The 27,170-nt window shown below is 33.6% G+C and overlaps 1 protein-coding gene and 1 long non-coding RNA gene across 5 annotated transcripts in view; one reads left to right on the top strand and one right to left on the bottom strand.

Moving 5' to 3' along the window:
* The window catches only part of EPHA6 (EPH receptor A6), a 951,077-nt gene that overhangs the window by 342,238 nt on the left and 581,669 nt on the right, over positions 1-27,170 (bottom strand). For all 4 annotated transcript variants that reach the window (XM_063630562.1, XM_063630563.1, XM_063630564.1 and 1 more), the window contains one exon: positions 7,545-7,669. In XM_063630562.1, coding sequence (XP_063486632.1) covers positions 7,545-7,669 — 125 coding nt within the window. The remainder of the gene's footprint in view (positions 1-7,544; positions 7,670-27,170) is intronic.
* Positions 594-27,170, top strand: part of LOC129471390 (uncharacterized) — a 46,241-nt gene continuing 19,664 nt past the window's right edge. Inside the window, exons 1-2 of the long non-coding RNA XR_008653571.2 lie at positions 594-608; positions 9,775-9,801. This is a non-coding gene — a long non-coding RNA (uncharacterized lncRNA). The remainder of the gene's footprint in view (positions 609-9,774; positions 9,802-27,170) is intronic.

Raw genomic sequence — 27,170 nt, 5'->3', positions numbered from 1 at the left:
AGACACCAAGACTTCAACCTTCTTTTAAAAGAGGCTACTTTAAATCATCCCTGATTGATAAAAATATTTCCCATAATGAAAAGCTTTCCACAAATCTCCTTACTTTTTTTAATAATACACTGTCTTCAGTGTCACAAAATTATTTATTTTTAATTAAAAAGCAAAGATAGTTTTTCTATAATCTGTGAACTAGGTGAAACACTGGCAGGTTATATTAATTCATCATTTCATATAAATAATTATTGACCATCTGGATATAAGAAATGCTACCTTTTTCATGATGAGTTTTCTTAAAATCTAAAAACTGCTGACTGTGATAAAAATTAACGAGCACTTTGAGAAAAAGACTTTAACAGTCACAGTGTCTTAAAATACTGGATGTGAGAATAATGAACTGTTATGAGGGGATTCATGTTTGCAAAATGAGCTACCAGTTGATAATTAGGGGAGCTGTACAACACCCTGGTGAGACAGGTATGTTTTATTCCTTCCATTTTGCAGATGCAAAATTGACATAAGACAGTAGAGAAGTGTTTGGCCTCAGGGAACCTAGAAAATCAGCATCAGCAGAAAGCACTGACTTTCTGAGACATCCGCTGTGATGTAAGGTATGATGGCCAGTTTTAACACCCACTTACTGGCTGTGTGATTTTGGTAAAGATACTTAACCTTCTTGTGGCTTAGTTTCTTAATCTGTAAAATGGGAAGAATAATAATATTTTCCTCAAACATTTGTTGTTAGGAGTAAATTGGCTAGTCCTTGCAAAACACTTAAAAGATTACCTGGCATATAATTGGTCAACAATGGGTATATATTAATTACCATCTATGTGCCTCTCTGAGCACTAAGGATAAGAAAGTGAACAAAGTAAATCCTTGCCCTCAAGAGCTTACATTCTTGTCCTTAATAGAATGTTCTCTCAGCTGATGGGCTTATGTGTATAGGTCTTTCTTATGAACAGGTAGAAACAGAAAGTCTTGCTAGCTTTCTTTTTTTCTTTTCTGCCTTTAAAAAAAATTGTTAGAGGTAATTTTACAGTGGCTGCATGATTTCTTAATTTCCTGGGAATGAGTTCTGAACAAAGAGAGAATTTTACTAATTCAGCTAGAATGTTATTGAAAGGAAATAGCTGTATTAGGCAAGGATTGAGGGTTGAAATCAACTCTTTTCTTCAGGGACTCATAAACTACTGGGGGAAATCCAGATCCACAAATAAATAACTCTGATTAAGACTAATTTTGGTAAATATAACTGTTGAGTATGAATGTTTATATCCTTCCAAAATTCATATGTTGAAATAATCACCTCCAAGGCCATGGTATTAGGAGGTGAGGTCTTTGGGAGGTGATTAGGTGATAGGGGGTGGAGCCCTCATGAATGGGATTACTGCCCTTATAAAAGAGACCCCAGAGAACTCCCGTACCCTTCTGCCATGTGAGGACACAGTGAGAAAACCACTGTCTATGAACCTGAAAAGGACCTCACCCAGTGCCAAAGATTCTGGAGCCTTGGCCTTGAACTTCCGGCTTTCCAAAACTATGGGAAATAAATGTCTATTGTCTATAAGCCACATAGTTTATTAGTTTTAATCACAGTAGCCCAAACAGACTAAGAGAATAATGAAATAACAAAGAAGCAAGAGAAGGAAGTGTGCCTTGCTTGGGCAGTGAAAAAAAGGAGAGGAAAGAGGGAAAAGTAGGGAGGAGAAGGGAAAAGAGGGCACAGGAAGAAAAACTAAGAATGTGAACACAAAGGGTAAGGACAGAAGGGAACAGAGATAAGAGAAGGGTGTATGGTTGGAATGTCCTCCCAAAGTGCTAGGATTACAGGCATGAGCCACTGTGCCCGGCCTCATTTTGAAATTTAATTGTCATTGTAACAGTATTAATAGGTGGAACCCTTAAGAGATCATTAGGCCACGAAGGCTACACCCTCTTGGGTGGGATTGGTGCTTTATGAAAAGGCAAGTATGGCCCTCCCCTTCCCCTGTCTTTGCTTTTCTCCTCTTCCGTTGGGTGAGGAATAGCATTTCTCCTCTGTGGAGGATATGGCATTCAAGGAGCCATCTTGGAAATGAGGAGGGGGCCCTCACCAGACACCAAACCTACTGGCATCTTGATCTTCCCAGCCTCTAGAACTGTGAGAAATAAATTTATGTTTCTTATAAATTACCCAGTCTCAGATATTATGTTATAGCATCACAAAACAAACAAAGACAAAGGGTATACTTGTTCTTCCATATGAATAGAAGAGGGTTTGGACTGTTTTGAAGGGGAAAGACTCAGAAGTTGGGAGCAGATGATGTCTTAGTTCCCTCATTACAAGAATGGGCTCTACTGGAGAGCCTATTGGAGAAAAGCAGTATTAGTAAGTAAATAAAAAAATCAAAAATAATAAAAAGTTTTGTAACTTACATTTATGCAGCCAAAAAACACATGAAGAAATGCTCATCATCACTGGCCATCAGAGAAATGCAAATCAAAACCACAGTGAGATACCATCTCACACCAGTTAGAATGGCCATCATTAAAAAATCAGGAAACAACAGGTGCTGGAGAGGATGTGGAGAAATAGGAACACTTTTACACTGTTGGTGGGACTGTAAACTAGTTCAACCATTGTGGAAGTCAGTGTGGCGATTCCACAGGGATCTAGAACTAGAAATACCATTTGACCCAGCCATCCCATTACTGGGTATATACCCAAAGGACTATAAATCATGCTGCTATAAAGACACATGCGCATGTATGTTTATTGCGGCACTATTCACAATAGCAAAGAGTTGGAACCAACCCAAATGTCCAACAACGATAGACTGGATTAAGAAAATGTGGCACATATACACCATGGAATACTATGCAGCCATAAAAAATGATGAGTTCATATCCTTTGTAGGGACAAGGATGAAACTGGAAAACATCATTCTCAGTAAACTATCGCAAGGACAAAAAACCAAACACCGCATGTTCTCACTCATAGGTGGGAATTGAACAATGAGAACTCATGGACACAGGAAGGGGAACATCACACTCTGGGGACTGTTGTGGGGTGGGGGGAGGGGGGAGGGACAGCATTAGGAGATACACCTAATGCTAAATGACGAGTTAATGGGTGCAGGAAATCAACATGGCACATGGATACATATGTAACAAACCTGCACATTGTGCACATGTACCCTAAAACCTACAATATAATAACAAAACAAAACAAAACAAAACAAACAAACAAAAAAAGTGTTGTAACTTATCTTGACTTCCCATATTATTTTAAAGTGCCTTTCATAGTCAAGCTGTATTCATCTGAGCTAAAGGAAAATGAAAGACTGAGTATGAAAAAGAAAAGTGACTGAACATTAGGGAATATAATTAACTGAAAAAGGAATATCTAATTATAACCCATAAAGCAACATGTTTTCTTTCTCACATATCACTCTTAATACACAAACACACACACACAAACACATTCAGACATATCACACACACAGAGAGAAAGAGAATAATGCTAGGGTCTTAATTTTTACATATAATTATGATGTTAAGAATACTGCTCTCTATGGTGAGGTATTTTAAAAAGGTGTGTGTGTGTGTGTGTGTGTGTTTTATTTCAGTAGATTTCAATGAAAAACTATAGTTATCTGAGGGATGGGATAACATTAAGATAATTTATATAAAACAGTACATACACAAACATTAGCATTTGACAATAGCTAGAACTGTAAAAGATCTAGATCTAGGTCTTTCTAGGTCCTCATTTTACAAATGAGAAAACAGAACTAAAAAAGTTAAGATCTGAGCCAAACTCAAATATTTGAATACTCAGACCAGTGCTTTTTTTCTAATATATCACACTCTCTGAGCAACAGTGAGTGTTGATAACAGTGTTATCAGTGATAACAATAGTATGTTGTTTAACCTCAGGTATTTGTAGACACTTCACATTCCAAGCAGATTAACTTCTTTCCTGATTTACAGAAAAATGCATTTGAAATAATAACTTAAAACAGCATTAATTCCTCAAAGACTTGTGTAAATATGGATATTTTGTGGATCAATTATGTGTATAGCAATACAAAATAACTGATTGAAATGAAATGAAATTTTTTAACAACATGGCGCCAATATTAAAGACTGAAGAGTATATAAATAGTACAATGAGCCAAGCATTAATTCTCCAACAGTTCTTCAAGAATTTAGCTACCTTTGTTGATAGTGCTCCAGCAAACCAACTTGGATCACTTTTACCTGTCCCTGTATCCATTTGCCAGCTTCTACATGTTTTGCATTTAAGAGCTTGTACCTGTAGCCTTCTTTAGAACCTAAACTTGGTCTACTGGAGCCACTGCAGAGAACCAGAAGTGCCTACGAATCTTTTTTGCACACCATATATGTACTTACACCAGAGGCTGTAGCCAATAACTGACTAAAGCCAAAGTAGAGAAGCCCAGATTCTTTGTTTTCATAAGATGAACTCTGAGATATAATTTAGAATCCAGAGCTTCCTTCATTGTCACTGAGTTTGATTGACACCTTCCTTCGCAGTATTGCTGGCCCCATTCTTTTGTCAGTTCCCCTGGGAGTTTGCTTAATCATTTGCATACAAATACTTGTCTCTGGATCTGCTTTTGGGAAGACAACTACTGGAGACACAGACTAAAGCTATTTAGGATCCATCCATTCATCCATATTTATCTATACTAGCTACCTCCCTCTGTTTTCCCTGCCTCTGTCCAAATACCTCATTCCCTCACTCTCCCAAATAGGCAAAACTTGAAACAGACTAGTGTGCATCTTATTCTATTCTATATTCCTCTATACCTACATCATAATATACAAATATAAACATCTGAGAGAATATTTGTGTCCCAAAACTGAAATTATATGTTTATATATATATTTCTTTTTATCTTGCTTTTCTTACTGAACAATATTTATATTATTAATAAAGAAAGAAATTAGCACTTTAAACTGAATTCCATTGTAATTTTCCATAGGTATAAGTTATAAATCTTTGCTTGGAATGAGAAACCATGTCATAGATACAGATGTGTAAAATGTACAGTTAGAATCTGAAGTCAAAGTAGGTAAAAATTTCAACGCTATCATTTTATGTTCTCTCTGAAAGATTTTAGCATTCTAACATTTTCGATTGGTTGCTTATATATTGTCTATGTATAAAAGAATAATTATTTTATTTAGTTTGTACATAATTCCCATGCTATCATTTTCTATGTTGTATTATTTGCTAAATATTTCCTTAATGCTTGCTTAAGTGATTTTTATACTAACTTAGAGTTATTCATCTTTAGGTCTATTTATACCTAATTTTTACAACCTGCCAAAAATGTTAATATCTTTATTTCCATTTCGTAAATATGAAATCTGAGGCATAGGGGGATTAATTGACTTTTTCCTGGCCATAAGCATAATGAGAGGCAGAATCAGAACATGAATTAGAGATCCTTGACTTCCAACTCCATGTTTAATCCATTAGTAGTGGGTTATTGCTATTTTCTTACAAAATAAACTCCTTCATAACATTACCTATTCCATCACTAAAATAAAACCTATGTAATAAAGCCAAATATTGCACATATAAGAATGAACATAAATATTATGTTAATTACTATCTTTTAGAATCATATTGATTTATAAAATTTTGATTGGATGAATGTGGTTCTCTTTCTATTACATCTGTATGATTTGTCCTAACTTAGAAATATTGCAAGTCATTTTCATCCTCAAACATATCAGGTATAAATGACTATAAAATTAGACAGTGATTTTCTATGTGTAAAATATAACCCTTATAAAACACAGAGAAATATTTTGATTCTGAAGAGTTGCTTGTATATATATGCACATTGCTTGTTAAATAGAAATTTTGAGTGTGTGAAAATATATTTAAACCAGTCAACAGAAAACATATGTTTTCTTGTGATAGTGTGCTATAGGCCATAACATTTGAAAGGCTAGCCCAGCAGATTTCTGAGCACATATTGGCCAGGATAATTTGCAGAATCTGTATTCCAGTTTAAACTCAGTAAATTTGTCCTTTCCTAGGCTATGGATTTATCTATGTCACTTAAAGATAATGACAGTTTTTACTGACTACATAATGCTGAAATTACTAGAGCAACAAAAAATGGATACAGCTATGCTGCTAAGGTACCTCTCCTATTATCAAACCTAGATTAACTCTGAAGCAGTAGAATAGAGGAAGGTATGTGTTATGGTTTGAATGTCCCCGCCAAGCTTATGTTTTAATTTGATTGCCATTATAACAGAATCAACGGATGGAACCTTTAAGAGGTGATTAGGCCATGAAGGCTATGGCTTCATCTGCGGGCTTGGTGTCACCATGGGAGTGGGTTTCATACTGCAGAAGTAAGCTCCTAATAAAAGGATGAGTTTGGCTTCCTTTTGCTTCTCTCTCACCCTGGCCTTGCCCTCCCACAGTGGGATCAATAACCAAGAAGTTCCTTTCCAGATGCTGAGTCCTTGATCTCGGATTTCTTCGTCTCCAGAACCATAAGCCAATAAATTTCTGTTTATTATAAATTACTCCATCTGTGGTATTCTGTTATAGCAGCACAAAACAAACTAAGAAAGTAGAGTTCTATTTCTCCTCTTGCCCTCTATTTCTTCACAGGAAGACTAAATTCATTTATGATTTCCTTTGCTTCTAGTAAGGGACAGAAATGCAAGATGTTCCTTCTCATTGTAATATACTACTGGATATTACATATAATTTTTACATTAAAATTTTTACTTAACATTACTTTGCATATTTCTAGAAGTAGTATTAAAACAAGACATTTCAGAATTGACTATGTGGTCTGCTGTAATATTGATGCCAAGAATACCATAATGGTGAGGAATGAGAGAAAAATGCATAAAGAACATAAATATAATAAAGCGAATAAAGTATATAATGGGGAAATATACTAATGTATGACAAAAATAGAAATAAGGGTTCCATTATTATAAATAAGGATTCGTCAACTGAATTTATCTTGCTAGCTTATAAAATAAAATAGCTAACCTGAATGTAAAGAAAGTGTTTCATTTATATGCTATTTCCATTTATCCCTTAAATAATACTTTCCGAATTATAGCTGACTGTAACTCTAAACTCACTGGCAAAGGATATGTGCTACAAAAACCCACTTCAGGTTATAGTAACTCAATATAAAAATTTCTTCCCAACTGAATTTTAGAAACAATCTTATAGCAACCAAACTATAAATTGAATAAATTGAAGAAGTTACTACTTCTTACAATATTATAAAACTCTCTAGAGTAGGTCATGACAGAAATGAACATCTTACATCTTCTACTTTAATCTGACACAAAACAAGATAAATTAATTAATAACTTACAAGCAGAATAGTAAGTTAGAGAGGATTCAAAGAAACAGAAAGTATGAGGTTAGGCCAAAGAAGAACAGGGTTTAAAATAAAATAATATAGTATAACGACATGCTCAATATATAAATATATATGCATATATATGTAGTTTTATAGGAAGCTCCAAATAAGACCTACTTTCTCATAGTACTTGATCTCGTAGTCCAGAATGGCTCCATTGGAAAAAGCAGGTGCTTGCCATGATAGGGCAATGCTATTTTGGGATGCCCAGTCCTTCCTTACCACACCTATCAGGGAAGGTGCTGAAAGGAAAGAAAATAACTAAGAATTAATTGGCAGGAATCATTTTCCATTATCCTTTCTTTAATATTTTCTCTTCCAAGGAAAATAAAATTCTTGTTGAAGAGGACACCATTTATTGAGGACAGATTAATAAGACAGCCTTAGGATATGCTCTATTCAATCCAAATAAGGCATTAAATATATTTAGGAACACTCTTAGGGAACACAGGAAAAACTCAAATATTCCAAGAGTAAGGGCCAGAACTCATCATCTTTGGTATTATTAGGGGAGGATATTTTTCTTTAAAATGGTTTTGGTCTTGAGCTATAACATGAAATACAATACACTTGGCTCGTATTATCAAATATTAATCTACTGTAGGAGAAACAAACTCTGCAATTACAAGATCATTTATAGGCTTCTCCCTTTCCTCTAGACATTTTAAGGCTTCATAAAAGTTTATATTATAAGCTTTATAATTGCAATAAGTGATTGTTTATGAATGTGAGGATTATTTCTTTTGCATAGTTTCTGTGACATAGAATCAAATTAAAATATTTAACTTTAGAAGTTATTTTCAGAATCATGTCTATTTTATTTTTCGATATATTATAATTCTGAATTTAAAAATCTGTTAAGCTTCTAATATATAACTAAAATATATATCTCTCAGATTCTTTGCACCTTTTAGAAAATAATTTTTAAGTATTCTAATTTCTAAAAAAACAGCAGTGTTTGACATAGAAGTCAACACTCATTAAGAAAAAATAAAATCCAAATTAAAACACACTGATATGCCATTTCTCACATAACAGATTGGCAAAAAAAAAAATACAAAAATTTGGTAAGACACTCTGTTGGCTAGCACGTTACCACATTGTTGGTGGTAAAGCAAAATGATACAACTCTTATGAAGGGAACCTTAAAGATTTAAGGCAAAAATTATATATTTATTTACACTTTGGCTTTTTGGAATCTCTCTCAGAGATACACTGCACAACACAAAGTGACATATTTACAATACCATTCCTGGAGATTTATTTCTAAAGATTGTAACAATCTAAATGCCCATCAATAAGGGAGTGGTTGAAAAACTATGCTACATCCACTAGAGAATTATGAAGTTGTAAAAAGGTATTATGGCTATCTATAAACACTAGAATAGAGTTACTTCAGAATATATCTTTAACTGAAGAAAGTAAGGTGAAGAAAAATGTATAAAAACGATGTAAGGATAAACCTAAGAATAGCAAATAATTATAACGGTTGCCCTTAGGGGGCGAAAGGCAATAGGATAAACACTACAAGGTTAGAAACTGGTCATCTGTGAATATATTTTGCCTTGCAAATTTACTTTGTAATGTAAATTATTACAAATGATTAAAAATAACTTTAAAAGGCCAGGCACGGTGGTTCACGCCTGTAATCCCAGCACTTTGGGAGGCCGAGGTGGGCGGATCACGAGGTCAGGAGATCTAGACCATCCTGGCTAACATGGTGAAACCCTGTCTCTACTAAAAATACAAAAAATTAGCCAGGCATGGTGGCGGGCGCTTGTAATCCCAGCTACTCGGGAGGCTGAGACAGGAGAATGGCGAGAAACCGGGAGGCGGAGTTTGCAGTGAGTGGAGAGAGTGCCACTGCACTCCAGCCTGGGTGACAGAGCGAGACTCCGTCTCAAAATAAATAAACAAATAACTTTAAGAACAATTTTGAAAAATTAACAGAATCATAAAATGACGAATACTGTATTGAATTGGAGACATAGCCTCCAAGAGGGAACTGTTAAACATAGGTTTAAACACAGTGATTTAACAAAAATATCAATGGGATGTGCTTTAAGAATTAAATAAGAAAATCTTTTTTCTTATTTAAAAATTATTAAACTGTTTTAATAATGATATTGTTGATGTTAGTATTGGTATTGTAATTATGAAGCTGTTTTATATATATATATATATATATATTATAAAGTTATAAAGCAAATGAGTAACTATGTTCTATTAAGAACTAGATTTTTTCCTGAGAAAAAATATAAAAGATGTTAGATATATTAAGGTAAATAAAAACTCTAAGTTAGAAGTTACATTATAAACTCATTATATCTTTCCAATTCATTTTCAGAAATCTACTTAAATGCACCAATCACAGGTGAGAATTAGATATGAAAAATTGATTCTGTCATATTTCAACTTCTAAGAAAGACTTAAGTATTAAAAGTTTGGCATTTTATTTCTGAAGGTTGCTTTTGTGTTCTAAGGACAAAGTATTTTCTTAAATTTGTGAGAATGACAAGTTTGGTTTTTCTAAGGAAATAAGGTCTTTAGAAACTACATTTAAAACTCTTTCTGGCTGTTCAATGGGAACATTATTTTTGGTCTAGAATATATTCTTAAAACAAGAGATAATTACAGAAGTCACTAGGAAATAAAAGTTTGTCATATGAGCTAAAACAGAAATGAATAATGTCGCATATAAGAAAAAGCTCTCGGATAATTCACTATTTAAAATAAGTCCTAACTATAGACTGTAGAGACACAACAAGACTGCTTAAAAAAACAAGACCTAACTATGTACTGTTTACCAGAAACTCATTTCACTGTAAAGACACAAATAGACTGAAAGTGAAGGAATGGAAAAAGACATTCCATGCAAATGCAAGCCAAAAATAAGCAACAATAGCTATACTTGTATCAGGTAAAACAGAGTTTATTTCAGAAACTTTAAAGAGACATTTATATAATGATAAAAGAATCAAGTTAGCAAGAAGATGTAACAATTGTAAATATATATGCACTCAACACTGCAGCAACCAGATATATAAAGCAAATATTAGATCTAAAGAGAAAGATAGACCCCAACACAATAGCAGTTGGGGACTTCAACACCCTACTGTCAGCATTAGACAGCTTATCGAGACAGAAAATCAAAAAAGTAATACTGGATTTAAATAGCACTGTAGACCAAATGGACCTAACTAATAGTTACAAAACATTTCATCCAACAGCTGCAGAATACACATTCTTCTCATACACATGGAACATTCTCCAGAATAGAACACATGTTAGGCCACAAAACAAGTCTCAACAAGTTTATAAAAATTGAAATAATATCAAGTGTCTTTTCTGATCACAATAGAACAAAATTAGAAATCAATAAGATGAACCTCAAAAAAGACACAAACATGTGGAAATTAAACAAAATGCTTCTGAGTTACCAAATAAACAAATCAGGAAAGAAATTACACATTTTCTTGAAGCAAATGAAAATAGAAACAAAACATACCCAAACCTAAGAGATATAGAAAAGGCAGTACTAAGAGTGAGGTTTATAGCAATAAGTTCCTATATTTAAAAAGTAGAAATATTACAAATAAAAAAATCTAATGATGCATCTAAAGGAACTAGAAAAGCAAGAACAAATCAAGCCCAAAACTAGTAGAAGAAAAGAAATAATAAGGATCAGAACAGAAATAAACAAAACGGAGATGAAATAATACAAAACATCAATGAAATTAATATTTTGAAAAGAGGAACAAAATTGACAAACCTTTAACTAGACTAAGAAAAAGAGAAAGAACACCCAAATAAATAAAACCAGAAACAAAAAAGAAGACATTATAACTGATACCACAAGAATACAAAGGATCATTAGAGACTGTTATAAACCACAAAATGCTAACAAATTCGAAAACCTAGGGGAAATGAATACATTCTTCAACACATACAAACTACCAAGGTTGTACAGTGGAGAAATAGAAAATCTGAACAGACCAATAATGAGTAACATGATAGAACCAGTAATAAAAAGTCTCCCAACAGAGAAAAGACCAGGAACAATGGCTTCATTGGTGAATTGTACCACCCTGTTAAAGAAGAACTAATACCAATTTTTAAGTATCACATCAACAGAATGAAGGACAAACATATAATTATCTCAACAGATGCAAAAAAAAGCATTTGATAAAAATCAACATCTCTTCATTATATAGACTTTCTACAAATTAGGTATAGAAGGAATGTACCTCAACACAATAAAGGCCATATATGATAAACACACAGCCAACATCATAGGAAAAGTTGAAAGATTTTCCTTTAAGAACTGAAATAATACCAGGACGTTTACTTTTACCACTCTTCTATTTATTATAGAACTGGAATTCCTAGCCAGAACAATTAAGCAAGAGAAAGAAAGAGAAGGTATCCAAATTAGAAAGGAGGAAGTAAAATTCTCCCTAATTGCAGGTCTCATGATCTTATATACAGAAAAACCTACAGACTCTACCAAAAAACTCTTAGAATTAATAAACAAATTCAGAAAAGTTGCTGGATAGAAAATCAACGTACATAAATCAGTAGCATTTCTATACAACAGTCATAAATGTGCTGAAAAAATCAACAAGGCAATCCCATTTAAAACAGCTGCAACAATAAATAAATACCATATCTAGGAATACATTTAACCAAAGAGATGAAAAATATCTATAATAAAAACAATAAAACAGTGATGAGAAACTTTAAGAGGAAACAAATAAATGTAAAGACATGCTATGCTCATGGATTCAAATTAGTATTGTTAAATCACCATACCACCCAAAGCAATCTAGATTCCATACCACCCCTATCAAAATAACAATTACATTCTTTACAGAAATAGAAAAAACAAATCGCTGAAGCAGTTTTGAGGAAAAAACAAAACAAAATCTGGAGGCATCACACTGCCTGACTTCAAAATATATTACAAAGATATAGTAACCAAAGCAGCATGGTTCTGTCATAGAAACACATTTCAATACCAATGTGACAGAATAGAGAACACAGAAATAAACCTATGTATTTGCAGCCAGCTGATTTTTGGCAAAGATGCCAAAAACATACATTCCTTTCCTCAATATATGTTTTTGGCATCTTTTCAATAAATGGTGCTGGGAAAACTGTACATCCACATGCAGAAAATGAAACTAGATACCTATCTCTCACCGTATACAAAAATCAACATAAATGGATTAAAGACTTAAATGTAAGACTCAAAAATATAAAACTATTTAAAGAAAACACTAGGGAAATGCCTCAGGACATTAGTTCAGGCAATCATTTTATGAATAGGTCTCAAAAGCATAGGTAACAAAAACAAAAGCAAAAATAGACAAATGAGATTATATCAAACTAAAAGCTTCTGAACAGCAAAGAAAACAATCAACAGAGTCAACAAATACCTGAAAAACAAGAGAAGCTATTTGCAAACTACTATTCCTTCAACAATGGATTAATATCAAGGACTATACAAGGAACTCAAACCACTCAACAACAACAAAAAACAAATAATCCTATTTAACAACGGGCAAAGGATCTAAATAGACATTTCTGAAAAGAAGACATACAAAGACTAACAGATATGTAAAAAATGCTCATCATCACTAATCATCAGGAAAATGTAAATCAAAATTACAATAAACTATCATCTCACTCCATTTGGATAGCTATTATCAAAAAGAAAATATCCTTACCAGTGCTGGTAAGGATACAAAGAACATGGAACTCATCCACTGCCAGTGGGAATGTAAATTACTGCAGTCATTATGAAAAATAGTTTGGAGGCTTTTCAAAAACTAAAAATAGAACTACCATATGATCCAGATATCCTACTACTGGGTATATATCGAGAGGAAATGAAATTAGTATGTGGGAAATATCCCCCAACTCTAAGCCCCCCACATCATGTTTATTGCAGTAGTATTCACCATAGCCAAGACATGGAAGCAATCAAAGTATCCATCAACAGATGAATAAATAATGAAAATATGTAACACACACAATGGAATACTATTCCACTGTTAAAAAGAATGAATTTCTGTCATTTATGGCAACATGGATGAGCCTGGAGGCCATTATGTTAAATGAAATATGTAAGTCACAGAAAGATAAGTACTGCATGTTCTCACTCATCCGTGAAAGCTAAAATATTTGATCTTATTGTACAGCATAGAATAATGGTTACTAGAGACTGAGAAGGGGAGGGAAGTGGATAAAGAAAAGTTAGCTAAACAATACCAAATGACAGCTAGGTAAGAGAAATAACTTCTAGTGTTCTACAGCACTGTAGGTGACTATAGCTAATAAGCTATTGAATATTTTTAAATAGCTAGAAGACAGGATTTTGAATGTTTCCAACAAAAAAATAAATGAGGGGATGTATATGTTAATTACCTTGATTTCATCATTACACAGTGTATTCATGTATCAAAATATCACACTGTACCCTATAAATATATACCATTTTTATGCATCAATTAAAAATAAAAAAAGAATTCATGAGGCAAAAATATTATACTTTTATGTTGACAGGGAATAAAATGAGTGGAAAAAAAGTATGTATTTAGTAAATTCATTCTCACTATTACATTAAACAGAGAGACTACTCTTGGGTAACCAAAGAACACAATTTGGTGATTCAAAAGAAAACATAAGTTTTTGAGATATGTTCTTTATGCAGCAACCATATGTACTATTTTTGGCATAACAAATGAAGAATATTTAAATGAAAATATGATTACATAAAGTTGTATCCAATTCAACTTTGGTAATTAAATCTCAATTCATTAAAAAAAGAACAGAAAAAGTGCTCAGATAATTTACCATTTAAATTAAGACACATTCACTGTTAATAAACCACCATTAATAAATTTGTCCCTGTTGGAAGCTGCATTAATGTTCTTGAATTATAATGTAATAATATATTAAATCATGCTTGATGGATAAATTATAACTTTAAAGAGACATCATACAAATTAGAGGTTGATTTAAACATATCAATCCATTACAATTTTTGAAAATGTCATTTTCATATATATAATCTTATGGCTAATGTTCAGTTTAATGTACAATGTCTAAAGCAATATTACCAGTGTTTTACATTTTGCTTCATAATGATTTAGCACTCAAGGTCAGCACCATAATCCTTGCAAAACTTAAAAGAAATTCAATTATAGCCACAGCATAAAAGAATGACTACTGAGAAAAATATAGGTACTATTTTTCTATTTCCAATTCTCCAAGAGGCAATTAATAGTACACCTACATCACCTAAATTTTACGAGTTCCATCCTATACTTTTATGAAACAGTAACAAATAAAAATGGATTTCATGGTCCAAATGTCCTAAACCCTAAAATCTCTTTGCTTTTGCACATTCCTTTCATATGTTAATATACATATTTTACATAGTTATAAAATGTACATAATTTTACATAATTCCATTTATTTTTAACAATGCATACTAAATCCAATTCCATATTTTGAAATAGTATCTGTAATTATTATTTTAATTGCTAAAATACTCCATTCTGTATACTTAATGAAATCATTAAGTATACAGAATGGAGTATTTATCTAATGTTGAAATTTCCAGTACTTTCCTATTAGAGTTTTCACAGTTCATGCACAAAGTTTTGATTTTGTTAAATTTTTATTAAGAAAACTGCTTCATATAACTTGGATATTCTGAGACATACTTGTAAGAACTGAATCAATATATATTAAGCACACACTTTAAATGGTTAATGAATTAAAGGAGAGGATGAGAGAAACAATTTACAGGTCAATATACACCCCCAAATGCTGGATTTTCTGTTTTCACAGAGGCCAACAATATATAGAATTTTATTTTAAAATAAGCCTTCCATATATGAAAGCTCAGGTGTTAGTTTTGAATATATTTAATGATTTTTTTCTTAATAATCCAGGATTATATGACATTTGAGTCTGACATATGGTGGTAACACTCTTGAAGTAATGAATAAAAAGCAGAAAATATAGCATATACATTTATTTTCCATATGAGAAAAACTGATTTTAGGGCAAAGAAGAGCAACTATTGATTTTTAACTCTGATGCTAAAAAGTCAGGGAAAAGAAAGCAGGAAAATAAAATCTAGAGTTTGTCAGATCAGAGGCTGATGGAATAACTTGAAGGCTCAAGCAGTATTCCCTGAGTAAGAATTATGTATTCGGTATAGTTTTCAGCAGAATTTTATTTCTGATATACATCCTTATTTAAGTCTTCAAAATCTTAGCTTTGATCTTCAAGAAAAAGATTGTTGAATAGATAGCTGAAATGGTTTTAAATATAAACCTTTCTGATGACTACGTTTCCAATAGTTTCCCAAACACTATGTAACAAAAATTTGAAGAAAAAAAATGTATAGGGGAATTAGTTAACAAAAGAGGCCTCGTTTACAATTAGATGAGTATTATTTTCTTATGCTTATGTGGAGATACCTGAAGAAATCCTAAATTAGTCCAGTTAACTATTTTGCTCTCAAGACAATATTTTTATTAAATATTTATTTTATACCGTGTATATTTGTCTTATTTCAATCTCATAAATCAATGGAATGGAGACTGTCTTTATTTTAAAGCTAAGAATGCTAAATCACACAGGAGTTGAGCAATTGTTTAATAAAGAGATGTGAAGGTAAATTTTAATATTAAATCATAGTGCCAAGAAAGAATTGAAAAATTACATTTTTTACTACATTTTCTCCTAAAATGAATTCCTATTTAGTGTAATAAGTTCAAAATTAAAATCTATGCTCAAAATTAAGGCAAGAAATAAAATAATGTCACAAATATCCTTGTTGCCTTTGAAAATGTTATTTTTTAATATTCCCAATACTATTATTCAAATTCACGCTATGGATAAATACAAATATGCATTATTTTGAAAATTCAATACTTACGGGTTATAAAGTTATGTTTCTAAAACTGTATTAAATAATGCTAATTCTCAGTCATCTATAAGCATACTAGATATATTAAGGTTTACCTACCAGGGTGTGTGCATGTGTGCGTATGTGAGAAAGTGAGATAGAGAGTGAGAGCACACTCATATACACATGCTTGTGACAATGAAAATCTTAATAGTGAATGCTACATAATAGAATCTTAGTATGAAGATCGACCTTATAAGCCATTTAATATATTTTTTCCAGCAATCCAGAAAGTCCCTTGACACTTCTTTTTTTTGCTTCAGCATTAATGAGTACCTTACTTCACAAGGCTATCCATTCCTTTTTGTAAACCTCTAGTTGTTTAAAAAGCTTTCATATGGAATCACTGTCTTCCTGTAACTTCCAACTGTGTCCTAGGTTCTAATTTTTAGCATAAACAGAATTAACTCTTCCACCTTCCCTCATCTATCATCCTCTTTTCTTTTCTCTCCTTTTTTCTCTTCTAAGATGCCCCTGCCTTCCTTCTTTACTCTTTTCTTTCTTCATTTACTTTTTTAAATGCTTTTTACTGCCTTATTTCTTTACATTTTTCTTTTGTTTTTTTTCCTTGTGCCTCTTTTAGGACAGGAATATGTGTGTGTGTAGGTAGGTGTGTTTTAAGGGAAATATAATAAAAAACTCAATGAAATGTCAATGAAGAATAATACTAAAATAAAATAAATAATACAAACCAGAAAGTACAAATCAGAACAAAATTTTAAGACTATATAATTTTTTCCTTTCTCTTTACTAATGAACTAACGGGTATAATTGCAAAGCAAAAGCACACAACAGTGTTGCTTTCGTGTATGCTCAGGAAGGAGACAGTATAATCAAACACCATAATTTTACCTGTGAAATTCTGTAGATGTGATACATGTTTATCATGTTAATTGACATTTTTTGAAACCTAAGAACATGCTTCAAAATACTTCTGACCTATATTTTGTTTTGGAAATGTTTCTTAAATGTTCTGTGCTTTAGATATCACAGTAGTTCCTAAGAATATCTGTCTCCTGTGCTTTTGTTTTTATATGTTTTTTTCTTGTAATCAGAGTTTAATGGTAATATATATTGTTACCTATTTCCTGCATATGGTTGAAACCTAGTTATGAGTTTGAAATATACATGTGAGACTTATATGCAGCAAGTTAGTACTTTATGTTCTTGTTTTCTTTCTGAATTTGAAAATAACATTGTAGTATGTTAAACCAATATGACAGCTGTACTGCAATAAAATGAGTAACAGCCCTGAAGTATCACATCTTAATTCCCAGAATCTGTGAATGTTCTTTTATGGCAGAGGCTTTGCGGTTTTTATTAAGAATTCAGAGGTGAGGAATTAGCCTGGATTATCTGGTGTGCCCAAAGCAAGCACAAATGACCTTATGTAAGAAAGGTATATGGTAGTTTTATTTTTAATTTTTTGAAAAATCTCCATACAGCTTTCCATAATGGCTGTACTAATTTACATTCCCAGCAACAGTGTATAAGAGTTCCCCCTTTTCTATATCCTTGCAATCATTTGTCACTTTTTGTCTTTTTCATCATAGCCATTCTAACTTGGGTGAGGTAATATCTCATTGCGGTTTAGATTTGCATTTACCTGATGATTAATGATGTTTAATATTTTTTCATATACAGGTTGGCTATTTGTATGTCTTCTCTTCAGAAATATCTATCCAGATATTTTGCCCATTTAACAACTGGATTATTTGGGTCATTATTATTACAGTGTTGAGTTGAGCTCCTTATATATTCTGTATATTAATCCCTTTCACATTCATAGTTTACAAACATTTTCTCCCTTACTGCAGGTGTTTTCTACATTCTGTTGATTAAATAATCAACTTTGCTGTGCAGAGCTTTTTAGTTTGACCTAATCCCAATTGTTTAGTTTTGTTTTTGTTGCCTGGGATTTTGCAGTGTTATCCAAAAATTCCTTTCCTAGACCAATGTCTTGAAGTGTTTTCTCTATGTTCTCGTCTAGTAGTTTCATAGTTTCACATTTTACATTCAAGTCTTTAATCCATTTTAAGTTGACTTTATTAAGTGGTGAGAGACAGGGATCTAGTTTCATTCTTCTGCATGTGGATATTTTGTTTTCCCAGCAATGTCATATATTGAAGAGACTGACCTTTCTCCAGTTTTCGTTCTTGGTATCTTTTTTGAAAAGCAGTTGGCTGCAAATAGACGGAGATATTTCCAACAATTCCAGTACTGGGTAAATGGCCAAAGGAAATGAAATTCATATGTTACAAATTTATGTACACCCATGTTCATTGCAATACTATTCACAATTGCCAAGAGACTGAATCAACCTGACTGTCCATCAATAAATGAATAGATAAAAACTATGGTCTATATACACAATGATACACTACTCACCCATAAAAATAACAAAATCCTGTCATTTGTGACAACATGCATGAACCTAGATATTATGTTAAGTGATATAAACCCAGCACAGGACAAATGCCACAAGATCTCATTCATATGTGTAATCTAAAAAAGTTGATCTCTTAGAAGTAGAGTAGAACAATGATTACCAGAGTCTGGAGAGGGTAGTGGGGAGCAAAATGGGGAGAGGTTGGTCAATGAGTATAAGATTACTTGTTCACTCTTCCTACTTCCTCCTGCCATGCCAGTGAGATGCTGGTAGCTTGACAAGACATTAGTGGAAGAATTGTGAAAACGTTTGCACAGAAAACTCTCACTATCTCTCTGCCAGATTGAAAATTCTCTGTATTAATGATGAGTCGAAATGCCACAGCACTGTCAGCACTTAATTACAGAGGTGAGACCAGACAAGTTATCTTTAAAGTTGTCAGGATAATCTGTGTCTTTTTAATTTCTCTTTGATAAGTCTTATGACTGTGATTTAACATGCTCACTGTTGAGCTTGTCTTTAGCTGCTGTTTTCAGTAATTTACACTGTACACATCTACTGACTATTATTTAGTTCCAGAGGCATTTGAAAAACTGTTTATATAACAGATTCTATAAAATTCAGTTTCTTTGAAATATGAGAGAAAAAAGTATCCTCAAATTGGACCACTCTGAGATTCTTCTGACCTTATTATTACTTGTCGTGTTCCAGTAAAAAGAATATATGTTGTACCAGTACTTTCTAGGAATTTAACATAGGCTATTCTCCCAAATCTCAGAAAGTTGGCCTGGCCATAAAGAAAAATCAATCATTTGACCTACCTCATCTGAACATTAAACAAATTCCTCATTTATAACATCTGTTTATATTAAAATCAAGAACACTGGTTTCTAGTAATTCTTCCAGGCAAAAGTATTATTATTTGATCTGTACAATTATACAAATTACATATGATAATTTTAAAATAGGTTTTAAATGTAGAAATATCCTAGGTATATTTGAATATGGTTTGTAACTTCTGGACCTCAGCTGATTTCTGATTTCTTCAACAAAAAGTTTGCATCATGTTCCAGGTACAGAAAAAAAAAGAGCTAATTGAAAAGCTATTTTAAAGGTAAAAATTAAAATAATATGACAAGTCATTAATAACTAGATGACTAAAATCATTTTAACTAATATTATGGAAAGGAAGCAGCCAAGTAATAAAACTTACAGAGATGTAAATCTTTAAAATATTTTAGTATGAGTGGATAAACTTTACATGCAAATTTTATTGTTGCACTTTGTAAAAAGTTCAGAAACAGAAGAAATCAATACATTTTAAAAAGTATGTATATATAGGCATACAAAAATAAGCATAATATGTGAAGTGTCAAAAACAAGTTACAAAAAATATGTATGACATGATTCCATTTTTTTTGTAAATAGCAAATACCCCCAAATCCTATATGTGATGCCATACACACACACACACACACACACACCCCCATATATATGTGAATGCATTAGCAGTTTACCACGCTAGCTTAGTAAAACTAGATGTAAGAAGAGCAAAACAGAAGTATATCTTGAAATTGTGCAATAGCTAATGATTTTAAAATTACTTTAACAAGTAATTGTATTATTCATAATTTTTAAAACAGTTTAAAGGGAAAATAATTTTATTCCAAAGAGCCTACCTAAACCTAATCTTAACTCATGTCATATTCTGAATATTTATTCTAAGATGTAATTCAAAATGCTAATACTTTTCAAAATGTAAAGCCCAAACATGAATATATTTATAAGCTATAACCATAAAGTGATACATGTGGCTTATTCTTCAATTTACGTGATGACATAAAATTGCAGTGGCAGCTAGCTGAAAGACCATTGGCTTCAAGAGTGTTTTAAACCAAGAAGCTTTATGAAAATTAGACTTACAAATTTTATAAATTTGCTTACTGGATGTCTCATGAAAGAAAAAAATCTTTTTCCGTTGGACCCCCAAGGTGCATAAACAGACAAGAAAATTTCAGTCATATTTTGGGGCTGTGAAACAACCCATGAATAACATTAGGCATTTTAGAAGAGAGTCCCCATTTAAAGACTTTCATTCATAATATGAAATAAAATAGCAGCAATTACCTTTTTTTCCCTTAAGATAGAACACCAGACTAGCTTAAGGCTTCTTTGATAACTTCAGATGGAATTGGTTTTTATGTCTGAATTCCTAGAACATTTACTCTCTATTTCTCGTGACATCCAGCAATCGACTGCCCTTATCTGAAGCTCTTCTATTCCTCCTTATATTGTAGAATATACACAAATATATTGTACTGCATTTTTCTACTTCCTATGCTCTTTCACATACATTGAATCACTTAATATACACTGTAACTTAGTAGGTACAGCACTTCTCATTTTAAAGGTGAAGAAATGGGATCAGCCTGGAAAAGACTTACCCAAAGTTATCTAACATGTGAAGAACAGACTTCTGACTGAAGTCTAGCACTTACAAACTGTACCGTACCAACGGTGCTAAATTTAAGGATAGGAACCGCCCATGGGACCTAGTATGGTGCCACACAAACACATTAGGTAGCTTTCATTTGACTATCTTTTATATTCAAAATGTTTAAAACTTGTTTAAGGTCTTACCAGACAATTGTCATGCCCTCTGAACTTTTGTTCTATAAATCCTCTATGACACCACATAAGCACAGTCCAATTGATTTACGTATTCCATGCATATGACCACCATTTTATGAAAGTAGAATGTAAAAAAGTAAAAAAAAAGATAATTATAATAATGATAATAGTAATGCCAGAAAATAAGGAAAGGTTATTTCAAAATGGTAAGAGATTGAACATACAGTATTGATTTTAAAATAAAATACACTATGCTATGATTCTATTGTGTAATAGTAAAAGCTACCTTGGGTTCGTTTCCTGGATTATCAATATTTCCCATTATTTAACAGTTACATTTTAAAAATTATTTGTATTGGGAAACAAAAGCAAAAATATTCCGAATGATTTGATTGTTGGTTGAAAATGCCCCAGTATCAATTGCCTTTTCACTAATTCTAAACCCATTCTTTCCCACCACCCTCATAGGGCCTCCATCCCATGAACTGTCATCTCCTTTTCCTAGATACAGTTTAATAACTCTTGATCAGTAAAATTCTAATTGGTGAAATTTTGCTGGGTTCCATAGATTTTATAGGATATCACAGCTTACCCTAAGATTCTATATAATGTTTTCTGTATACTCCAGCTGTAAAATATTTTTAAAATGTGCATTTTTGTGTTTTTATCCCTATTGCTTTTTGGGAGTGGAAGTTATACACATAATACAATATGTATATGTGTGTGTACGAATAATTACATTATTCATAATTTATGAAAATAGTTTAAAGGGAAAATAATTTATATATACACACAGTGTATATATATATATATTTATATATATATATGAAATTCCTTCTGGAATATATATATATAATATATCTATGGGATATATATTCAGGAAGATACAGAAAAGGAGACCGTGCTCATACTGCTGGCTACTGAAGGGAATGCTGAATGATCTTGTCACAGTGGTTCAGGGAGATGCTGGTATTCCTGCCAGTTCACCAGAATGGGGCTGCAAAACTGCTTTTGTTCTCTCATTAAAGGAATAATGCAATGCAACAGCAAATTCACTGCCATTGTTTCTGGTTCAAGCCCATAGAAATAAATCGTGAATCTTCCTTAATGGACGTAGTCTTTGTGTCAGACAAGTAGCCAGGTGCTTTCACAGCTGCCTTGAAACATTCATGGCTTCCTGAGGATATGGGTCATTTTGTTCTCATCATTGATCAAATAGCAGAGTAAATCACTGAGGTAAAGTAACACCTGGCTGAGCCCTGTGTTTTCCCCTCATTTTCTCTAGTTAGTAATTGTTGTTCACAAATCACTTACTACATGCAGAGAAGAAGCTTGTGTTTTCTCATGTTGGCTGCTAGCTCATAATTTCGACTTCATGTTCTCACAGTAGCTTCAAAAGCATTCAGGGCATATGTTTCATTTTTTTCCCCTGATTTTTGTGACATCTTTGTTAAACATAACATTGCTTCACATTTATTGCATAAATTAACAGGATTACAAAGAATTTTAAAAACAAAAATGTGCTAATTATTATTCAAAATGAATAATATTGAAAATCTTTGCCACATTTTCATACTTTACTTAAAATGCAACATGTGCTATATAATCTTGCTTTTTATGTTCTAAATTATATTTCTAAGGAAAAATACATAAAGTTCAATGTAATGTTTTTAAACCTTGTAAAACGTTTTAAACCTTGTACAAATACATTTACAGGGTTTGTTTATGCAATCAAGAAATATTTGTTTTCTTACAATTACTATATAATTATGATAAATTATATAGTAGGTATGAAAAATAAAATGTAATATTAATTTCAAAAAATAAATATTATAATTCAGCAACATCTAACTCTAAACATTCAAGTTACATTAGGTCAGGTATAAGGGAGTTATTGAAAAATGAGATAATATAAATATCTGACATGTGCAATGCTGACCAGCACACAACATCGTGACCATATCAACTATTTTCAGCCAGTACTGCTCCAACTGGCTAATGCCCATGCCATAAAGTTTTAAAGTATTTTGAGTATCATTCTGAGTGTATGCACTACTACTGTCTTTAATAATTTTAGAATTATATCATTTGCTTTAATTCTTATCATGTTCTTCTGCTTTGAATTGAGAGACCAATTTCAATCAATGGTCAGTTTTTTACTATCTATATACTAATTTGTATGAATTTGTCTTCGATTTGTATTTGTAGCCTGTTAGTTCCCTTTGCCTGCTTCTTAAGGAAGCCAAATCTTTTCTCAAAGAGAAGTAACCTATCAGGCTCAAAATGGGCCCACAACAGCTGTCAACTAACAAATGGCCTCTGATTGCTGGACATTTTGTTTTTCAAATATCCACAATGATGGTGTTTCCTGGCCTAACACTGTGCTGCAGAAAAACCTCAGAATAGCTGTGCAGATCAGTTTCCTTACTTTAGTCACCATCTCCCTGCATTCTTGGTTGTCCTACTGCCTCTACACTTAACATATGTCATTGTCCAGATTCATTTTGAAAGGCTCCAGAATATATCTGTGATGAGGATCTTTTCCCCCCAAACTTCCTTTATCTGCCTAAAAGCAGAGAATTTCCAAAGAATTCAGCTGTCATAAATCCCCTCTCCAGTTTAGTAACCCAGGAGGATTGACTCCCGTTACAAAAGAGAAGAAGTCAGCAATAGGATAAGTAATCATCTAAACAGACATTATCACAAAACTATCATCTCTCTCACCCATCCTCCTATGGGCCCATTTGTCTTTCTTAAAGTCATTTTTTTCCCATAATAATTGTTCTCTTCTCCTCTTTCCTTGTTAAGATTGTATATAAACCCCCAATTCTAACTTCCTAACTCCCTCCTTGAGTCCCATTTCTCTGTGAACACCTTTGTACAGATATAAGTAAAAATCTATTTGCTCACTGACCTGTCTTTTGTCAGTCTAATTTGCAGCCCCCAAATCACTGAACTAAGAAGATTAAAAAAAAAAAAGTTTTCTTCTCCAACAGTTTTAATGCAGTAATCATTGTTTAAATGCTAGTAGCGTAATCGTGGATGGTTTTGTTGTCTCTGAAGTTTTCATGAGAAAGACTGACTGAAATACACGTATCAAAGAGCATTTCGTGATATGGATAAGGAGAGCTTAGTGATATGGTTTGGCTTTATGTACACGTACAAATCTCATGTTGAATTCTAATCCTTGATATTGGAGGAGGGGCCTAGTAGGAAGTGATTGAATCATGGGGGCGGACTTCATTTGTGCTATTCTCGTGATTGTGCATGAGTTCTCATGAGATCTGGTTGTTTAAGTGTTTAGCACCTCTCCCTCATTCTCTCTCTTCTGCCAGCCATGTGAAGATGTATGTGCTTCCCCTTCACCTTCTGCTATGACTGTAAGTTTCCTAGGGCCTCCCCAGAATCAGAGGCCTGAACAGCCTGCAGAACTGTAAGCTGATTAAACCTCTTTTCTTCATAAATTACCTAATCTCAGGCATGTCATTATAGGAGTGTGAGAATGGATTAATACAGAAAATTGGTAATGAGAGTGGTGAATTGCTATAAAGATACATGAAAATGTGGAAGTGGCTTTGGATCTGGGTAACTGGCAAATGTTGGAACAGTTTGGAGGGCTCAGAAGAAAACAGGAAGATGAGGGACAGTTTGGAACTTCCTAGAGACTTGTTAAATTGTTGTGACCAAAATGCTGATAGTGATATGTACAGTGAAAAGCAGGCTGATGTGGTTTCAGATGGAGATGAGCAACTTATCGGGAACTGGAGCAAAAGTCACTCTTGCTGTGCTTTTGCAAAGAGAATTGCAGCATTGTGCCCCAGCTCTAAAAATCTGTTGAACTTTGATCTTGAGAGAAATGATTTAGGGGTATTTGAAGAAGAAATTTCTAAGCTGCAAGGCATTCAAGGTGTTGCCTGGCTGCTTCTAAAAGCTTACGCTCAACTGCATAAGCAAAATGAATTGTAACTATTATTTACAAGGGAAGCAGAGCATAAAAGTTTGGAAAATTTGCAGCCCCATTATGTGGTAGAAAAGCAAAACTCATTTTCTGGGAAGTAATTCAGGCTAGCTGCAGAAATTTGCATAAGTAAATAGAAGCCAAATGTTAATAGTCAAGACAATGGGGAAAATGCCTCTAAGGCATTTCAGAGACCTTCTTGGCAGCCCCTTCCATTACAGGCCTGGAGGCCTAGGAGGGAAGAATGGTTTTGTGGGCCAGGCCCAGGGACCCTCTGCTCTGTGCAGCCTCAAGACATGGTGCTCTGCATCACAACTGCTCCAGCCATGGCTAAAAGGGGGCCAAGGAATACTTGGGCCATTGCTTCCGGGGGTGCAAGCCCTAAGCCTTGGTGGCTTCCACATGGTGTTAAGACTGTGGATGCACAGAGGGCAAGAGTTGAGACTAGAGAGTGTCTGCCTAGATTTCAGAGGATGTATGGAAACACCTGGATGATGTCCAGGCAGAAAGTCTGTTGCAGGGGAAGAGCCATCATGGAGAACCTCTACTACGGCAGTGCAAAGGGGAAATGTTGGGATGGAGCCCCAACATAGAGTCACAACTGGGGCACTGCATAGTGGAGCTGTGAGAAGAGGGCCACCATCCTCCAGACCCCAGAAGAGTAGAGCCACTGACAGTTTGTACTGTGTGCCTGGAAAAGCTGCAGACACTCAATATCAGCTTGTGAAAGCAGTGAGGAGGGGGGCTGTACCTTGCAAAGCCACAGGGACAGAGCTGCCCAAGGCTGTAGGAGCCCACTTTTTGCATCAGTGTGCCCTGGATGTGAGACATGGTGTCAAAGGAGATCATTTTAGAACTTTAAGGTTTAATGACTTCCCTATTGGATTTTGAACTTCCATGGGGCCTGTAGCCCCTTTGTTTTGGCTAATTTCTCCCTCTTGTAATGGGTGTATTTACCTGATGTCTGTACCCTTATTATTTCTTTTATTCCAATTTTCTGTATTAGTCCATTCTCACACTCCTATAATGACATACTTGAAATTAGGTAATTTACGAAGAAAAGAGGTTTAATCAGCTCACAGATCTTGAAAGTAACTAAGGTTTAATCAGCTCACAGTTCTGGAAAGTAACTAAGATTTTTTTTATTTCTCAGGCTCATAGATGGAAGGGAGCTACTTTGTCTCAGATGAGATTTTGGACTTGGACTTTTGAGTTAATGCTTCAGTGAGTTAGAACTTTGGGTGACTGTTGGAAAAACATTATTGTGTTTTGAAATGTGAGAAGGACATGAAATTTTTGAGGGGCCAAGAGTGGAATGATACAATTTGCCTCTCTGTCCCCACCCAAATCTCATGTCAAATTGTAATCTTAAATGTTGGTGAAGGGGCCTGGTAGGAGGTGATTGGATCATGAGGGCAGACTTCCCCCTTGCTGTTCTTGTGATAGTGCATGAGTTCTCACAAGATCTAGTTGTTTAACACTTTTGTTTAAAAGTGTGTAGCACTTCCCCCTTTGCTCTTTCTCTCCTGCTAGTCTTGTGAAGATGTGCCCACTTCCCCTTTGCATTCTGCCATGAATGTAAGTTTCCTGAGACTTCCCCAGAAGCAGAAGCCTGTACAGCCCACAGAACTGTGGGCATATTAAACTTCTTTCCTTTGTAAATTCCCCATTCCCAGGTATGTCTTTATAGTAGTTTGAGAATGGACAAACACACTTAGATAAAGGAATGTTTGGAGGCATTACAGGGAACTCCATAGGGCACACAATTTAAGAAGC

This window comes from Symphalangus syndactylus, chromosome 21 (genome assembly GCF_028878055.3).
Source record: "Symphalangus syndactylus isolate Jambi chromosome 21, NHGRI_mSymSyn1-v2.1_pri, whole genome shotgun sequence".
Taxonomy (NCBI): Eukaryota; Metazoa; Chordata; class Mammalia; order Primates; family Hylobatidae; genus Symphalangus; species Symphalangus syndactylus.
The sequence above is the reverse complement of the archived record's forward strand: the minus strand, read 5'-3'. Positions and strand labels throughout refer to the sequence as shown.